Source organism: Rhinatrema bivittatum, chromosome 9 (assembly GCF_901001135.1).
Source record: "Rhinatrema bivittatum chromosome 9, aRhiBiv1.1, whole genome shotgun sequence".
In the NCBI taxonomy this organism is placed as follows: domain Eukaryota; kingdom Metazoa; phylum Chordata; class Amphibia; order Gymnophiona; family Rhinatrematidae; genus Rhinatrema; species Rhinatrema bivittatum.
Window position 1 is genome coordinate 37685388 of NC_042623.1, and position 18414 is coordinate 37703801.

An 18414-nucleotide genomic window follows, 5' to 3' on the forward strand; every position below is an offset into this window, starting at 1 on the left:
GAGGGCTGTCGACCCCATGACTGGGATAGTGATCTTTTTTGTTACTGCTGATACTGCGACATCCACCTTTGGAACTTGAAGGATCTCCAAAGCTTCCTCAGGCAGAGGATAAAGCATATCCCTCGCTTTTGTGACTTTCAACCCCAGATCTGGGATGTCCCATTCCCTGAACAGTAGGTCCGTAGCCGAGAAATGGAAAGACATAGAAGGACCCCTCAGGTCCAGTAAAACAGGATCCATAGATACCAAGCGAGATTCTTCTTGCGGAGCCTCAATTTCCAATTCCCCTAAAATAGCGGGAATGAGCGGACCTAGCTCCTCCTTCCTAAATAGACGAATTATCTTCGAGTCATCCCCCTTGACGACATGGGACGCGCGAGCAGCACTCTGCTGCTGGTCCCTTTCACCCTCCCCCCCCCCCCCCCTCGGGGGCTGGGTTGGCAGATCTTGACCATCTGGATCTGCTAAGTCTGAAGATGTGTCCGAGTCATCCAGCGATGCCACGGTTCTCAAGGGGCGCTTCGCTTTCAGGGACCCTCATGTCCCCTGAGATGCTGACCGCTTTTTGGCCGTGGGGGGCGGAGTCGAGGAAGCCGCTTGGTAGTAGACTGCTTTTTGCTTGCTTTCCTGGCCTTAAAGGCCTTATGCATTAATAAAACAAAATCAGATGAAAAAGAGGAAGAAGAGCCTTCAGAATGTGTGTCAGTGACATCTCCCTGGGCATTTGAGTCAGCCAGCACAGGAGACTTCGGACACGGAGCCGGTTGCTGGGGCGATAACGGAGGGGGAGATTCCCCTCCCCCAATGCGAGCTGCGTCACTGAAGAGAAGGCACCTAAAATGGCGCCATTTCCCGTGCTCAGCAGGAATGGGCTGCGTGAAGGAGCCGGAAGCTCTCTGAAAGCCAGCAACACGGACCGCCCCCCGCGACCGCGGATGTTTCCTCGCTTCCGGGGAGGCAGGCCGAACACAGGCCATCCCTCGACAGGCACGTGCGGCATAAGAAAGGAAGCCTTTTTTTTTTTTGTAAGTTTGGTGAAAAGACAGCAATAAAAAAGGAACCAGCGCTCCCCGACTGTAGTGGTAGAGAGATGAGGGAGAGCCCCGGGAGAAAAGGAAACCTGTTCAGAAATTTTTTTTTTTTTTTTTTTACTTAAAACTTGCTCGGGAGATCCTGGGTCCTGATCCTGGGCTGTTCCAGTTGGGGTGGGTGATTTGGGCTCCCCGGTATCACCCCAGATACTGCTGCACAAAGGCAAAAGGGCCCTCGACTCCTAGCCGCAGCTGCCTCTCACACCAGGGGGGGATGGTCCCCTCAGGACCTGACAAACCCCCTGGGAGGCTGAAGGACGCTCTCTGGCTGTTTCCCGATGGCTTGTTTGTTTTTTTTAATTAACCTAAGCCCTATCTAACTAGCTTCCTATTATCTATTATTATTTTTTTTTTACCAAGTAACCAGAACCACACTGAATTTTGCACCTCCATCATCTGCTGAAGACAAGAGTAATACTGGCAGACTGTGGGTGGCACCCTGGCATATAAAGCAGAGTCTGTCAAACTTTCTCCGTCTCCATCTGCTGGAGGGGAGGCAAAACCCAGGAGTCTGGACTGATCCAGGTACGTACAGGGAACACACATTGTTCCCTTTGCTGACTAATTTGCACAAAAGAATGGCATCTCAGGAGTGTGTTCACCCGACTCACATTAGCAATATTTAGAAAGACTTTTTGGAAGCACACCTTTCACAAATTGCATCCCAGCAGCCTCCACAGAGATAGGGCATGCTGAGCACTCCTAGGGCTTGAAAATATATTGAACGCTTACCAGTCTAGGGAAAAAAATAACAAAAAAAAAATATATATATCACTCATCAGATTTTCTCCCCTGGTTGACCGTCTTTCCTCCCTCCCTCCCATGTGTTTCCACTCCATGCCTCCAGTACTCCCTTCCCTTTCCGCTTACTTCATTGCTGATATTGCAAACGTTGTACGGAAGCAGGGGATATCTTGGCCCTGGCTGTTACTAAGTGCATCCACTTTAGGGAAACTCACACATTCTCTTACCGCTGGTCCAGAGGGCACAGAGCTTCCAACGCTTGGCTTCCCCTTTAAAACTTGTTTCTAGGGCATCCCATCCCAGGTCAATCAACGCTGGATGGCGTCCATCACTGGAAAGTAGCAAGAAGCTTTCCGCAGGGAAATCAGAATGGGATTCTTCTTTGGTTCAGTCATAGAATCCGTCCCAGGAACTCCTAGCATCTTCAGGGTCTGGGAAACTATGGCCAGCAATTTGTCTCTGTGAAAGAACCAGAACATGGTCCGATATGGTTCCAACCCAGGGGGGGATTTCCACATCTTCCAAGGAATCTGGGTCCTCCTCTTCGTCCGTGTCATCCGGGTCCCTACCAGGGATAGCCTTGGCAAGGTGAGGCATGCCTTGGGGTCTGTCACTTGGAATGGGAGAGAGGGGTCACCGGCTGAGGTTCCGTGCGGCAAGTGAGGCTGCAGACTACGCCTGTACGAAGGCTCGTAGTCCCTGGAAAAACTCCACCCAAGAAAAGGCAGCCGGATCCATGCCTAGCCCAGGAGGTACTGGGGTGGGTCCAGCTGAATTTCCCTCTCCCACGGATTACCCAGTCAAGGGTGTACTCAGATCCAGCATACTGCCAGTTAAGGCTGTGACCAACCCATCATCTGAATGGAAGGAACCTGGCTTAGCGAAGTCCAACTCTCCTTGGGCTTCCTCACAGTGCTGACATAAGCTGGAATCCAGGTCAGGCTATGAAGCCCCAATATGACAAGCAATGCAGAGAGTAAGGCGCTTAGGCTTCTTGGTTGCTGGTGCCAATGTCAGCAGTAGCTGTGCGTTCAATCAGCTTGCACTTAATTTATGCCAACAGATTTTGAGTGTCTAGGCGGGGTGTAGCGAGGCGCATATATAGCCTGTGTGCAGTTCTTCTTGTGCCGCACGTTTTCAAAGTTGCATGCGTAGGGACGTGCCCAATGTTATGCACACAGCGCGTGCACAGAGCCAACGCACTGCAGTCCTGTGGAGGGCAATACAGCACGCACAGAAATGTGCGCCAGATGGTGCTGCAGAGGCCTACCACACGGAGGGCCGACCAAGCCTACAGCTGGGCCTAACCCAATGGGGGCTGCTCAACCTGCTCGGAAGCCCAATTCCCCTTACCCCAATGGGAGCGAGAACAACGTCGGTACGGCACACCGAGCATGGAGATCGAGGGGGGTCCTACCTAAAATCGCTCTAATTGTCACTGAGTCGGAAGGTAAATCATCTTCCTTTTTTTTTTTTAAACTTACCTGGGCTCAGCGCTTACCGGCTGAGTACAGAGACGGTCTCCAGCTGCAGGGGGTGAGGGCTTTGGCCGTCACCGCCACCTCAGCTTCCTGCACCCACTGCCTTTCAGTTGCCTAAGCAGCAAAGTCCATGCTGGGAACCAGCTACCGGAGCAAGGCACACTTCTGAGGGATCTCAGAAATCGCCTCAAGAAATCTCAACAGGGGGAGGGACCTTTAGGTATCACCGCAGGAGAGTGGGGTTCAATTTTCTCCAATTTAGAATGCAGAATTTCTCCTTCCAAAAAAGTACAACAATCCCCATAGGGAGAGGTATGTCCACCATCTACTGGAGACGGAGAATATTGGAGGGCTGAGGTCATGGCAGGGGTATATGTACTGTGACATCAGCTTTACAGCCTTACTCCGTCTCCATCTGCTGATAGGGGAGCAAAACCCATTGGTCCGGAGTCCATCTGGCTACATGCCAGGAAACAAGCAGATGATGAGTGGGCCCCATAATGGCTGACTGGATTACAGACTGGAGTGACTGAGGTAAATGGAGCTCACTCCAAGGGACAGGGGCTCACCAGGTGGGTGTCTCAGGGATCGGTCCTGATGGGACTGGTTTTCGTCAAACTCAGTGGCACAATGCTGCATACAGGCTTTATCTGTCGAAATTGCTTATCAAACTGCTGTCTCTAGTAGCTTTTATAAAACATCAAACTTAAATGCATTTTAAAACAAATAAGCCTTTTCATTTTTTAAATTAATCTTTGGGAGAGAGTTTCAAAAAGTAAGAGCTGTACAACTTAAAGCACATGCTCAGCAGATCATCACAGAAATGTAGATAACACCTAGGGGCATATTTCTTCATATTTTATCAAATATTCACAACCCATACCATGTAAAGCTTTAAATGTAAGGCAGATAACTTTACATTGTGATCTATAAGACATGGGAAGCCAATGAAGCTTGAATAAAATTGGGCAAACAGTAACAAGACATGCAGCTACATTCTGCACCATCTATAAGGATTTTACTGGCAGTCTTTGAAAAATAAAACCAGGGTTCAAATCCCACTGCTGCTGCTTGTGATCTTGGGCAAGTCACTTTACCCTGTGTTGTAAGCTCTCTGGGGATATGGAAATACTTACTGTACCTGAATGTAATCTGCTTTGAAGTGCCAAAAAGCAGAATATACATCAAATAAATAGAAATAAAGAGAATTACAGAAGCCATCACAGTTTTGAATTAGCCACTGGACAAAAATGGTTTACGAGAGTAAACCAGTCCAAGTCTGAACCATGTTCTTTAACAACCTGAGGATATATATGTCCTTCAGAATTAAAACTGACATCCACAAGAATTCTTCCATTCATTTATTATGAGATCTGCATCATGAGAAGAGATCAACTGGAGGTTTAGATGACTAGTAAGCATTATTCCAAGACCTGCAAAAGATACACCATTTACTGCTGCAAGCCTGTTTGTCAGCCTAAAGACTGCAATCTGATGACAGGCACAAGAGTATGAGCACGAGAAGCTCCCTACCTTCTGATTTGCTCCTCTGCTGCAAACAGAGCATCTTCAGCAGACTGTCTCCTGTTTCGTTCTTCAGCTAGCTGTTCATCCATGCGCCTCAGCTCTAGCTCTGCAATGCTCTGATACTGTTTGGCTTCTGATAATCTAACGAGAAGTGAAATTGAAATCCAGCTTTTCCCTGCTGTAGTCTTGTTCCAGCATTAGTCTGCCCTCTGCTACTTCACAAACAACTGGAGAATGGGAAGATGCTAAGGGGCCTCACATGATATCTTAGTAATATAGATGTCTCATATCACTAACAAGAGGAACACTCCTATCTGCTGTAAAATCACAGAGAATTGTTAGTCCTCACCACCCCATGGAAAGTTTTACTCTAGTAATGTTGCTGCCTTTTACAATTTTGTCTGTCTGAACAAAGTCACTTCTCCCAATCTGGCTCCATCTGTTCTTGGGATACCAGCAATCTGTCATTTTAGTCTTGTATTCTGGAAAGAAACCACATCCCAGTCTGCGATGTGAACTACTGTACGTGGACTGCCGCCTCCTGATGTTAGGGAAAGGGTTCAAACTATGCATGGACCCAGCTGATGGCAGACATCTTTTTAGGAGAACACAAGGAAGCATTGCAACAGGTGGAAATTATTCTTAGCTGCTAACAAAGGCGGTAACTTTCAAAAGGAATTTATTCATGTAAGTGGGCTTTTGAAAATTGCTACTTTTACATGCATAACTCCTTTCAAAATTCACTTCATAGGGCTGAATTGTGAAAAAGTTTTACACGCATAAATTGGGCTTTTGAAAATTGCTGCAATAGAATGCAACTTTTACCTGCATTACTCTTTTGAAAATTACCTCCATAGCGACCTGGTGATCCTCAACAACACCACAAACATCCTCCTGGAGACTAACATACGTAAATGTTCAATCCTTTCCAAAAGAGTTTTAATTTCAAAAGATCACCAGGTAATATGCTGAAGAACTGACATATTGTTATTTTAATGACCTTTACTTCCACACTGACCTCTTCCCAGAACTGTTCACCTCTGATATATCTAATCTAGGGAGAAAAATGCTATCTAGATCGAGGCAGAAATTCAGCTGGCTGTTTAGTGGATAAGTTATCCAGCTAAAGTTAGTCTGATAACTTGTCCTGAATAATCAGTGGGATAAATGTCCCAATGAATACCTCTTAAAGTTATCCGGCTAACTTTGGCCCGATTCCCACCCCACCACCGCAAATATTAAAAACGCTTGGCTGGCCAGAAACCCCCCTCAAGTGCCTCTAAATTAAGCAAAAAAAAAAAAGATCTTTTTTTTTTTTTTTAAATTTCCTGGTATCCGCCCTCCAGCTCTCTCCCCCTCCCTCTCCAGTAAATATTTTTCAAAATACTGCCTCCTTGCCCCTGCCCTTCCACCCACCCAGTACCTGAATCATCTGCCCTTTTTAAAACCCGGGATCACAATAAACAGTGATCCCAGGAGCTTCCAGCACTCCTCTAGTAATAACGCTTGGAAGCATAAGGGCCAACGATTCAGGTACTGAGTGGGCAGGAGGGCTTCGAAGGCCGGGTAGCGGCAATTTTTGAAATATTTACTAACGAGGAAGGGGAAGAGGTCTGGAGGGCCGGCACCAGTAAAAGGACAATTGGTTCTTACCTGCTAATTTTCGTTCATTGATCAGTCCAGGACAGCTGGGTTTTGCCTCCCTTCCAGCAGATGGAGACAGAGAAAAACTCTGAGAGTGCCCCCTCTTAAGGCTAAGTATTACCTGCGTCTTCTCAGTATTAAAGTATCAGAGCAGATAAAATATGTAGAAAATCGAACAGTCTAAGAACAGATCAGCAACGGACAAGAAGAACTGACGTGTGTAAATGTGTACATTTGAAAAGAATAACCCTGAAAAAGAAGGATAAAGGGAGAAACCTAAACCCTTCAACAACCGGTAAAGCACCTGCTTATCCAAAAACAGCAAACAAGGATCAGGACGAGCGAACTCTCCAGAATAATTATCCCGGGCGGGCGTCTGGACTAATCCGGAACGAAAATTAGCAGGTAAGAACCAATTTTCCTTTCCCTGTACGTACCCGGATCAGTCCAGGACAGCTGGGACTGTACCAAAGCTTTCCTAACCCGGGTGGGACCTGGAGAGTCCCGCTCGAATGACAGCATCCCTGAACAGAGCATCCGGAGACTGGACATCCAACCTGTAGTACTTGGCAAAGGTATGCAAGGACTTCCAGGTAGCTGCCCTGCAAATCTCCAGCAGAGAAAGCAGCTGGCATTCTGCCCATGAGGTAACCTGAGAACGAGTAGAATGAGCTTTGATGCCCTCCGAGACAGGGCGACCACGACCAATGTAAGCGGAAGCAATAGCCTCTTTCAACCACCGAGCAATAGTCGCCATGGACGCCATACTTCCCCGTTTGGGGCCACTCCACAAAACAAACAGATGGTCTGACAGTCGGAATGGATTAGTAACCTCAAGATAACGTAGTAGGACTCTCTTAATGTCGAAACGCCTGAGTTCTTTGGTACGAGGATCGTCCTTCTCAAGGTTAGGAAAAGCTGGGAGCTCAACAGACTGTTTCACATGAAAAGTAGAAACTACCTTGGGTAGAAGAGAGGGCACCGTTCTTAGAGAAACCCCCGAATCGGAGGTCCGCAGAAACAGTTCCCTGCGTGAAAGGGCTTGTAGCTCAGAAACCCTCCTGGCCGAACAGATCACCATCAAAAACACAGTCTTCAGAGTGAGGTCCTTCAGGGTGGACCTCTTGAGCGGTTCAAACGGCGCATCACACAAAACCTTGAGGACCAAATTCAGATTCCAAGAAGGACATACCGGACGGACAGGAGGATTCAAGTGTTTAGCCTCCCCAGAGGAAATGGACCACGTCTGGGTGCGATGCCAAACCCGCAGGATCTTCCCTCTCAGGCATCCCAACGCCACGACCTGGACATGAAGGGAACTAACAGGCAGCCCTTTACTAAGACCGTCTTGCAGAAACGCAAGGATTTGCGGCACGGAGGCGCGTCTGGGAAAGACACCGCGGGCACAGCACCACAACTCAAAGACCTTCCAGACCCGGACGTAAGTCATAGAAGTCGAGGTCTTTTGAGATTGAAGCAGATTGGCAATAACACTAGGAGTATCCCTTTTTCCTCAAACGTCTCCTCTCAAAAGCCAGTAGAGACTGTATCCCGAACGGAGAATCGCAAGTTGTTTTTGCATTGCTGACATACAGTTACTTGTTGCTTGATGATACTACACCATTGTATTTCATTCAAGACCTTGGATTGTCTAAGCCCCTGAGGCAGCAGCTGTTGAGCTGCGAAACTTGGCCTGAGTCGGGCGGTTTTATGAATACGTCTCTACTTTAATAAATATTTGAAAAAGATCACGGCATCTTACCAGCCATAGGGGGTCCTTCCACTGCTAGATTGACGAGATCTGCAAACCAGGGCCATTCCAAAGCCACGAGAATTATCCGCCTTGGATGAATCTCTATTCGCCGGAGAATCTTGCCTATGAGAGACCATGGAGGGAACACATACAGTAACATGTCTTTTGGCCACGGAAGCACCAGAGCATCGACTCCTTCCGCTCCGTGTTCCTGTCTCTGACTGAAGAAGTGGAAAGCCTTGGCGTTCACCCGAGTTGCCATCAGATCAAGATGGGGCACCCCCCATCGACGGGTGATGAGAGACATCGCGTCCAGGGACAGCTCTCACTTTCTGGGATCTAGCTTTTGGTGGCTGAGAAAGTCCACCTGAATGTTGATGACCCCTGCAATGTGGGACGCTGCTAGCACGGATAAGTATTGTTCTGCCCAGGCCATTAGACGTTGTGCTTCAAGGGCCACTGGACAACTTTTGGTTCCGCCTTGGCAGTTGATGTAAGCCACCGTCGTCGCGTTGTCCGAGAGAACCCTCACGGCCCTGTTGCAGAGCAGGGGAAGGAAACACTGCAACGCCAGCCGCATGGCTCTAGTCTCCAAAAGATTGATCGACCACTGGGCTTCCGTCGCTGGCCACTGTCCCTGGGCCGACTGAGACTGACATACTGCTCCCCAGCCGGAGAGGCTGGCATCCGTGATAACTATCACCCACTGAGGTATCTCGAGGTCCACCCCACGTGTCAGATGCTCCAAGACCAGCCACCAGACAAGACTGGATCTGGTGGAGTCTGGAAGTGGTAAGGGGAAATGGAAATCCTCGAATTCAGGTCCCAGCAGAACAGTAATGCTGTTTGTAATGGTCGCAAATGCGCAAAGGCCCATGGAATCAACTCCAGAGTGGATGCCATGGAGCCAAGGACTTGTAAATAATCCCAGGCTCTGGGCACCGGGAGGCCCAGGAGATGACATACCTGAGACTGCAGAGCTTGTCTATATGCTCTGTCATAAGGAAGACCTTGCCCACTCGAGTGTCAAACCGAGCCCCTAGAAAATCCAGGGTCTGAGAAGGAACCAGATGACTTTTGGCATAATTGATGACCCAACCAAGCGACGTCAGCCTGTCCAGAACCCTTTGTACCGCCTGCTTGCAGAGATCCTCCAACTTCGCTTGGATGAGCCAATCATCCAGGTAAGGGTGAATCAACACCATGACCTTGATGAATGTATGTGGCACCTTCGCTAGACCAAATGGTAGAGCACAGAACCGATAGTGCTTGCCAAGGACCAGGAAACGAAGAAACTTTTGATGTTCCTTGCGGATTCCGATATGCAGGTACGCTTCTGTCAGGTCCAAAGAGGCCAGGAACTCGCCACTGCACACCACCGCAATGACAGACCTCAGAGTCTCCATTCAGAAGTGGGGTACCTTGAGGGCCTTGTTTACCCTTTGAGATCCAGTATGGGCCGAAAGGAACCGTCCTTCTTTGGCACCACAAAGTAGATGGAATAGCGTCCCATTCCCCGCTCTTCCTTGGGAACGGGAACAATAGCTCCTAGGTATTGCAGCTTGTGGACGGTCTGACGGGCGATCTGATGCTTTGTTAGAGAGCCGCAGGGTGATACCATGAGGAGATCTCGCAGAGGACGAGTAAATTCTAAAGCGTAACAGAGTTCGATAATACTTAGAACCCACCGGTCTGATGCAATCTTGACCCCGGAGTGGGGGCCAACCGGGACAGTGGCCATTAGGCCCTGTCCTGAGGAAGTGCGTGCCGGCAGCTGGCCAGCGCAATGAAGTTACTTCTGCTTCGAAGGAGCAGTAAGTATTAAAACAAAAAAAAATCTAATAGGTAGGGGTTAGGGGGTGGAGAGGAGAGGAGAAAAGATAGGAAGAGTAGTTAGGTGGATAGGAAAGTTCCCTCCCAGAACTGGGAAAACCTTACTCCCGTCGCTGTATATTGTTTTCGAAAATCTCCCTACATTGTGAGGGGAAGAGGCCACCAGCCTGCACATGCACACGCAGTCATTAAAATCTGGCGCAAATGTATGCGTGGGAATCATATTTTATAAATGCGAGTGGGTTTAAAAAGGTTTGGATAAGTTCCTAGAGGAAAAATCCATAAACTGCTATTAATTAATAAGCAATAGTAGCTTGAAATTTATTTAATGTTTGGGTACTTGCCAGGTAATTGTGACTTGGATTGGCGACTGTTGGAAACAGAATGCTGGGCTTGATGGACCCTTAGTCTGACCCAGTATAGCATATCTTATGTTCATTCCTCGAAAAAGAGGGACAGCCGTCCTCCGATGTTTGGGATAGAGGAATGGGTCGGCTGAATCTCATTGTGAAGGCTTGGAGCCAAAGGAACTTTGGGCCGGTCCCTCCCGGCCTGCTCGACGGCTGCAACCGCCCCGAAGGCTGATGGTTTACCGGTCCAGGCACCCTGTTCTGGTGGAAGCGGCATTGCCCTAGAAAACGAGCACGTGATGGGAGGAAACCACAGGTGCTCTTAGGCCTGTCCTCCGGCAGCTCATGGACCTTGTTGTTGCCCAATGACTTAATCAACTGCTCCAACTCCTCGCCAAACAAGAGCTTGCCCTTGAAGAGGAGGGCTACGAGCTGAGCCTTAGATGAAACATCAGCTGCCCAATTTCACAACCACAGGAGTCGCCGCGTGGAGACCGCAGAGGCCATAGTTCTAGAGGAAGTATGAAGCAAATCATATAATGCATCTGCCACATAAGCCACTGCCTCCGCCCCTCCTGAGGTGCGAGATCTTGTGCGCTCAGCAATTGCTGCACACACCTTAAGCTTGCCCGAAGCATATAGCTACTGCAGACGGCTGCCCGAATGCCAAGGGCAGAAACCTCAAAAATCCTCTTCAGAAGTACTTCTAGCTTTCGGTCTTGGAGGTCCTTCAGCGCCGCCACACCCGCCACTGGGATGGTTAACTTGGTGACTGCGGACACCACAGCATCCACTTTGGGAACTTTCAAAAGCTCCACAATCTCTTCTGGCAGAGGGTATAACTTGTCCATGGCTCGACCCAGTCTGAGACCCACCTCTGGAGCATCCCACTCCTGGGCCATAAGTTGTTGAAGCATCTGATGGAGTGGGAAAGTTCTGGTTGGACCCCGTAAGCTGGCCAGAACCGGATCCACTGCGTCTGGAGGCACATCCGCCTGTAGGAGGACGAGACCAAGGTCCTCCAACACATAGGGGATGAAGGAGCTCCAGCTCTTCCCTATGAAACAAACGGATACCTTCGGGTTATTTCCATACAAGGTCGCGGGCTTTTCTGGATCCTCATCTAAGTCCATCCCCGGGAGGGGGGCTGGTGTTCCGTCCGGGGTCAGAGCATCCATGAGGGCGACCTGCCGCGAAGGAGATGGCTCATCTTTCTGGGGCACTCGCCCCCGGATTTTGTGGACCCGATTTGAACCAGAGGTATCCTGGCATCTGGGGACCTTCGGAGAAGGCCCAGCAGGGGTACCCTGAGGCAGAGAAGGCCACTGCTGGGACAGACTAGCCACAAAAGCTTTGTGCATGAGAAACACAAAATCTGGAGTAAAAGAAGGCATGGTCGGCATAATCGGCCCCTCCCCCGCCAGGGGAAGGGGGTCATCATCATCAGAAATGTCCCCAGGGTCCCCCCTATACCAAGAGTCGCTGCGGGGGAAAGCGGCGGCGGGAGATCCCCTCCCCCAACTGCTCGGATTTGAGCGTCGGCGAATGTCTTTAAAATGGCCACCGTTCCCGTGCTGACAGGGAACGAATCGGCCTCATACAGACGCGAAAGAGGACGCTTAGCCGCACCGTGAGTCCTGGAAGAAAATGCCGACGCTGCGTTTGAAGAACCCTCCCCGCTGGGGAGGCAACGCGAACACACCCCTGAACGCGAGAGACGCGATGCAGTCTCTCCACAGGCAGAGCAGCACGTGTCGCGTGGCATGGCTGCCGCGAGCAGGAGCCGGGCCGACGGATGCCTCAAAGAAAAAACAACCCCCTGGAGCCAGTCGCACAAAGTAAAGCTGGGAAAACAAATAAAACTACCCGACCTGTCCGCTGCGTCTCCTTTGCCGAGCCTTGTCTGTTAGTTTTATTTTATATTTTTTTAAATTTAAAGACACACTATCGGATTCAAGTTAGGCTGCACCAATTACCTTTCAGAAGGGTATGGGGGTGAGACCGGACCACTGGTGTCACCCCGGGCGCCTCACAAATGAAGGGAGCACAGTGGACTTCCCAGCCCACCTCCCGCAGCACCTACTACCTGAGGGGGGATGGTCCCACTGGAACCTACCGACCCCCTGGGAGGAAGCTACTCCTTCTGTCCTGCTCTAATTCCAAGACTGTTCTGGGTTGGTTTTTTTTCCCTAAAACCCCAATTGGGTCAAGACCGCAGGTTTTGCCCCACCTCCATCTGCTGGAGACAGAGAAATACTGAGGAGACGTAGGTACCACTTAGCCTTAAGAGGGGCACTCTCAAAGTTTTTCTCTGTCTCCATCAGAGGAAGGGAGGCAAAACCCAGCTGTCCTGGACTGATCCAGGTACGTACAGGGAATGCTATTTTATAACATTTAAAGGTTTCTGAGGTGGCCCTGGCTAGCCGGGGGGTTTTAATATTTGCGATGGGGTGGAAATTGGGCCAGGAGCCCTGCGGTGCAGTTTGTTTGTTTGTTTTTTCATAAGATCACCACTTAATCGAATATCTTTTGAAGATATCGGGTTAAGTGACAGGTTATCTGGGCACACAAGGCTGGATAACTTAGCCAGTTATAGCTGAAAATCAGCTAAGTTAGCCAGGTAACTTTGTCACGCTCCAGAACATCTCTTTTTTTTTATCCGGCTAATTTAGCTGGATAAGAGGCTGAATACCCTAACACTTGCCATTAGCTTTGAATATTGATTCATTACTGCTGCCTGTATTGACTTAGGTTACACACCTGTATTGATTTATACTGTATATCTGATTCATGTTTCATCGATTTAAGCACAAAGTTTAATTTATTGTATTTAATTGGTTATAGTTATTTGGAGCAGCATTTAAGAAAGAAGAATTTTAAGAGCTGGGAAGAATGATCGGTCATCAATGATGATCTTTAATTTCTTACTGGCAGAGACCAAAAGCATTCTGAAAAGGAAGTCTATGCTATAATGGTGAATATTCAAGAAATTTTTTTTTTTGGGGGTTTTTTTTTTTTTTTTTTTTTTTTAATTCCTCACCTTAAATACAATGGAAAGATATGGATATCGTTCACAGCAGGATTTTAGCATATTCTCTGGAACAGCAGCCCAAATAACTTCAAAGCCAACAGCAAGGCAGGTGGGTCTCCGTTGCAGAGAGCCAGCAGACCGTGGATTAGGTCTGATGCCAAGGCGGCTGCCTTTTGCCAAGGACAGAGGAGCAGGCCTTACCTTAGCTGAAGTTCCTTCAGTTCCATAGGACAGCTCTCAGCCTGGGGTTCTTTTTTCTCCTGAGGCGCTCCTGGAGCAGTGTCTCTCAGAACAGTCACCTACAGAGAGAGATTTTCTTTACAAAAACGTACTGATCAGTCGAGGCGCTGCAGGATCGAGGGAACTCACCACCTTTAGGTTACCAGTTCAATCAGCTCAGGTCAGCAGGGACCTAAGGTGGCCTACGCAAAACGGACTGGTGGTCTCAGTCCAGCTACAGGGGCCACAGCACCAGAGTTCCTATGAGTCTGTGAATTCTGCTGAACGCCTTGGCATTGATTCATAATGACATGGGGGAGGGGGCCGAGAGAGAGAGAGAGGACTGAGAATGCAAGGATTCAACAAATTTTAGTTATTATGACAATTTGCAATGCTATCTGCCCTGGTAAACTGCCCTCACGCCCTCTGGCTTCAGCTTGTTCAGGGTTCCATATTACATGCATTTTTAGCTGGATTGAGGCAGGGAGATGTTCCCAAAGTATATTCTTTTTTTTTTTTTTTTTTAACTCATTTTTTTTAATTAACATTTTCACAAAATACAACAAGAAGGATAAAAGGAAAGAACTACTCTACATTAATCAAAGAAAGAACTTTCCCCATCTAAACATTAAGTTTTAGGTCAATATAATCAATGTAATCAATATAGCTGGGATTACCCCAACAAATATTTTCAGAAATACAGAATATTAACAAATCAAGCAAACAATTAAGTACCTTCCTACTACTCATAATATGAACACCAAATGCTCATATATTTTGCATGTTCATTTTTGAGGTTGAAGCGTAACAATTCAATATCCACAATATCTCTAACCTGCAAACAGTGCTCAATGCTGGGACAGGCCTTCCAAAAAGGAGCTATGGTAAAGCTGGCCGCTAAAAGCAGCTGCCTGATTAATGTTCTATATTTAACAGAAACCAATGACCTGTTCCATCGACCCAGGTGTTACTTGAATAGGGATACCAAGAACTTTAGCAATTGCCAGAGTGCCTTGTTTCGAAAAACTGCTAACCCATCAGACAAAAACCACCACAGCCTCTCCAGCATTGAACTCCAGCACCCAGAAAACATTTAGAATAAAACATGGGGGTACGATAGGTTCTATTCAGCAACTTAACCATTAATTCTGTTCTCTTAGCATAGATGGAAATATGATGTATAGAACTCCATATACACTTCCAAATTCTGTGATCTAGCTGTAAACTTAGGTGATTGTAAGGTATTTTTTCCCATATTTACTAAGTAGAACTCCTGAATAAATAAGAGAAAGTAGAGTTGTTTACCTGTAACAGGTGTTCTCAGAGGACAGCAGGATTTTAGTCCTCACACATGGGTGACATTATCAGATGGAGCCCGGCATGGAAAACGTCAAAGTTTCCAGAACTTTGACTTGGCATACTGAGCATGCCCAGCTTGCCCTATACCACATGTCCACACAGGGTCCCCTCTTCAGTCTTACAACATAGAATTAAACTTAAAATGACAAAAAGGAGAAACCCAACTCCACAGGGTGGAGGATGGGTTTCATGAGGACTAACATCCTGCTGTCCTGGGAGAACACCTGCTACAAGTAAGCAACTCTGCTTTCTCAGAGGACAAGCAGGATGGCAATCCTCACACATGGGTGAAAAAGGGGACCAACAGACACCAATCAGGTGCCAACGGGCACAACAACAATGCTGTTGGTAACAGGGGGGAGACAGTCTGAACTCAAACAACAGGCCCTAGATGGGGAGGAGCTGGGTTCTAGACCTCAAACATGTTCCGAAGGACAGACTGGCTGAACCTATTGTTATGTTTGCCATCCCTATCCAGATGTGAATGTGTGGAAAGAATTCCACATTGCAGCCTTGCAGATCTCCTTCATGGGAACTGCTTGCTAGTGGGCCACCAACGCTGTCATGGCTCTGACAGAATGATCCTTGACATGACCCAGATGCAGTTCTGCCTGGGCATAACAGAAGGAGATGTAATCTGCTAATCAATTGGATAGTGTCTGTTTGGCAACAGCAATGCCAACCTATTCCTATCAAAAGAAATAAAAAGTTGGGTGGACTGTCTATGGGCTTCTGTCCGCTCCAGATAGAAGGCTAAGGCTTGCTTGCAGTCCAAACTGTGTAGTGCTCCTTTACCCTGGTGCAAATGGGGCCTGGAAAAAAATATTAGCAGGATGACGGACTGGTTAAGACTGAAGTCCGTCACCACCTTAGGCAGGAACTTAGGGTGTGTGTATGCAAGACCACCCTGTTATGATGAAACTTAGTGTAAGGTAGATAAGTTACTAAGGCCTGGAGCTCGCTAACTCTGCTCGCTGAGGTGACTGCACCAAAAATATGACCTTCCAGGTCAGGTACTTCAGGTCACAGGTGCGCAGCAGCTCAAAAGGAGCTTTCATCAGCTGAGCTAACATCTCATTGAGGTTCCAAGACACAGCAGGAGGCTTCAACTGAAGCAGACCCTGCATGAATCGTACAACTATAGGCTGTACAGAGATGGGTGCGCCAATTGCACTGAGATGAACTCTAACGGAGGCGATCTTTAAGCCAGCTTCCGACAGGTGTAGAAGGTAATAGAACAGATCTAGGGCCTTCTGTTCACACTACATGGAAAACCTCCTCCATTTTAGTCCACAGGATTTTCTAGTGGAAGGATTTCTAGAAGCCACCAGGACTTGAGACACATCCTCAGAGATTGAGTGATTGAAGAATTAAACTCTCAACCATCCATGCTGTGAGCGATAGGGCCTGGAGGTTGGGATGCTGCAACCTGCCTCGATTTTGCATGATGAGATCTGGAGAAGTCCTCAGACTGATCGGTCTCTGGATAGACAACTCCCGTAGGAGTGGAAACCACACCTGCCTCGGCCAATAAGGGGCCATGAGGATCATGGTAACCTTGTCCCCCATAAAGCTTCAAGAGAGTCTTTGCCACTAAGAGAATCTTAGGATACGCATACAGAAGACCCTTGCCCCAGTGACGGGCAAGGGCGTCAGAGGCAGATTTGCCATCTGACCTGGACAGGGAGCAGAACTGAGGCACCTTCCTGTTGCAAGGGGACGTGAACAGATCTACGTCCAGGCTCCTCCAGGAGGTGGAATATCTGATTCACTACCTCCGGGGACCTCTCATGGAGTCTAAAGGAACAGCTCAGTCTGTCCACTACCACTTTTCCGTCCCAGCCAAGTACATGACCCTGAGCACCATCCTGTGGGACAAGGCCCATGACAAATGTGGACCGCTCCTGACACAAGAGGTACAAATCCGTGCCTTTCTGCTTGTTGACATACCACATAGCTATATGGTTGCCTGTTTGAACCAGGCAACTTTGTTGGACAGCCCATCTCTGAAAGCCCATAGCACATACCTGATCACCCGAAGCTCCAGGAAGTTGATTTGACAACAGCTTTCCTGAGCAGACCAGAGAACCTGGGTGCTGAACCCTTCTACAAGAGCTCCCTAGCCCAGGGTGGACACATCCATGTTTAGGACAATTTGGGTAAGAGGACTTTGAAGAGAGATCCCCTATTCCAGATTTGAAAGTACCCGCCACCCGGAGAGATGAGGTGATTAAGATGCAGTCCTGGAGGCTCTGCATGGCCTGGCACCACTGTAACCTCAGGGTCCATTGGTCTTTAAGCATGTGTAATCATGCCAAGGGCGTGATATTGACAGTTGCAGCCATATGACCCAACAGCCTCAACATGTGCCAGGCTGACTCCTGCTAGCTCTGCTAAATCTCTGCCGTGATAGTTGTCAAAGTGATGGCCCTTTGACAAGGCAGGAAGGCCTTGGCCTGAGCCAAGTCCAGCAGGGCTCCTACGAAGTCCAGTTGAGGTGACGAGCTAAGTTGGGACTTCGGGTAGTTGATGACGAACCCTAGTGACTCCAACACCCGGATGGTCAAGCACATGGATTTGATGGCCTCTGCCTGAGATGTGCTCTTGACCAACCAATCGTCCAGATAGGGGAAAACATGCACCCTCAGCCTGTGGAGTTGCGCTGCCACCAAGGCCAGGCATTTTGTGAAGACTCGTGGGGCTGATGCTAGTCCAAATGGCAACACCCAGTATTGGAAGTGCTGTTTTCCCACCACAAATCAGAAATGCTTCCTATGACTGGGGAAGATCTCGATGTGAGTGTATGCGTTTTGTTTTTTTTAAATTGAGGGAGTATAGTCAGTCCCAGTTTTGTAAAAGAGGGATTAAGGTGCCCAGGGAAACCATCTTGAAAAGTTTTTTGTTTTTTTTTTAGAAATTTGTTCAAGGCCCTTAGGTCTAGGATGGGATGGAGTCTTCCTGTTCTCTTTGGAAATCAGGAAGTACCTGGAGTAGAATCCCCGCCTTCTTTGTCCAGGTGGGACAGGCTTGACAGCTCTGGCCGATAAGAGAGAGGAGAGCTCCATTAGCAGTATCTCCTGATGCGCTACTGGCCCTCAAAATGGGCAAGGAGGGCAATTTGGCGTGACAACCAATAGATTAAATTGGTAACCTTGATGGATGATATAAAGAACCCACTGGTCCAAGGTTATACTGAGCCACTGGTGCACGAAGAACCACAATCTGCCCCCACCATATATCCCAAGACCCGTATAGGGGCGACTAGCCTATGCTCCCTACGAATCAATCAAAACCCTGCCCCTGGATTTGAATGAGGTATCGACTGAGGCTTGGGGGTTCTCTGCTACCTGGGACAGCTGCTGGAGCCCTGATGGTGTTGATG

At 48.3% G+C, this 18414-nt stretch overlaps 1 protein-coding gene across 2 annotated transcripts in view; it reads right to left on the reverse strand.

Annotated features, from left to right (window-relative positions):
* GOLGB1 (golgin B1) overlaps positions 1–18414 on the reverse strand; it is a 137418-nt gene that overhangs the window by 22028 nt on the left and 96976 nt on the right. The window contains exons 18-19 of one of the 2 annotated variants that reach the window (XM_029616978.1): positions 13656–13753; positions 4850–4984 (exon numbers count right to left, since the gene is read on the reverse strand). In XM_029616978.1, coding sequence (XP_029472838.1) covers positions 4850–4984; positions 13656–13753 — 233 coding nt within the window. The remainder of the gene's footprint in view (positions 1–4849; positions 4985–13655; positions 13754–18414) is intronic. The other variant, XM_029616979.1, reaches the window with a different exon arrangement.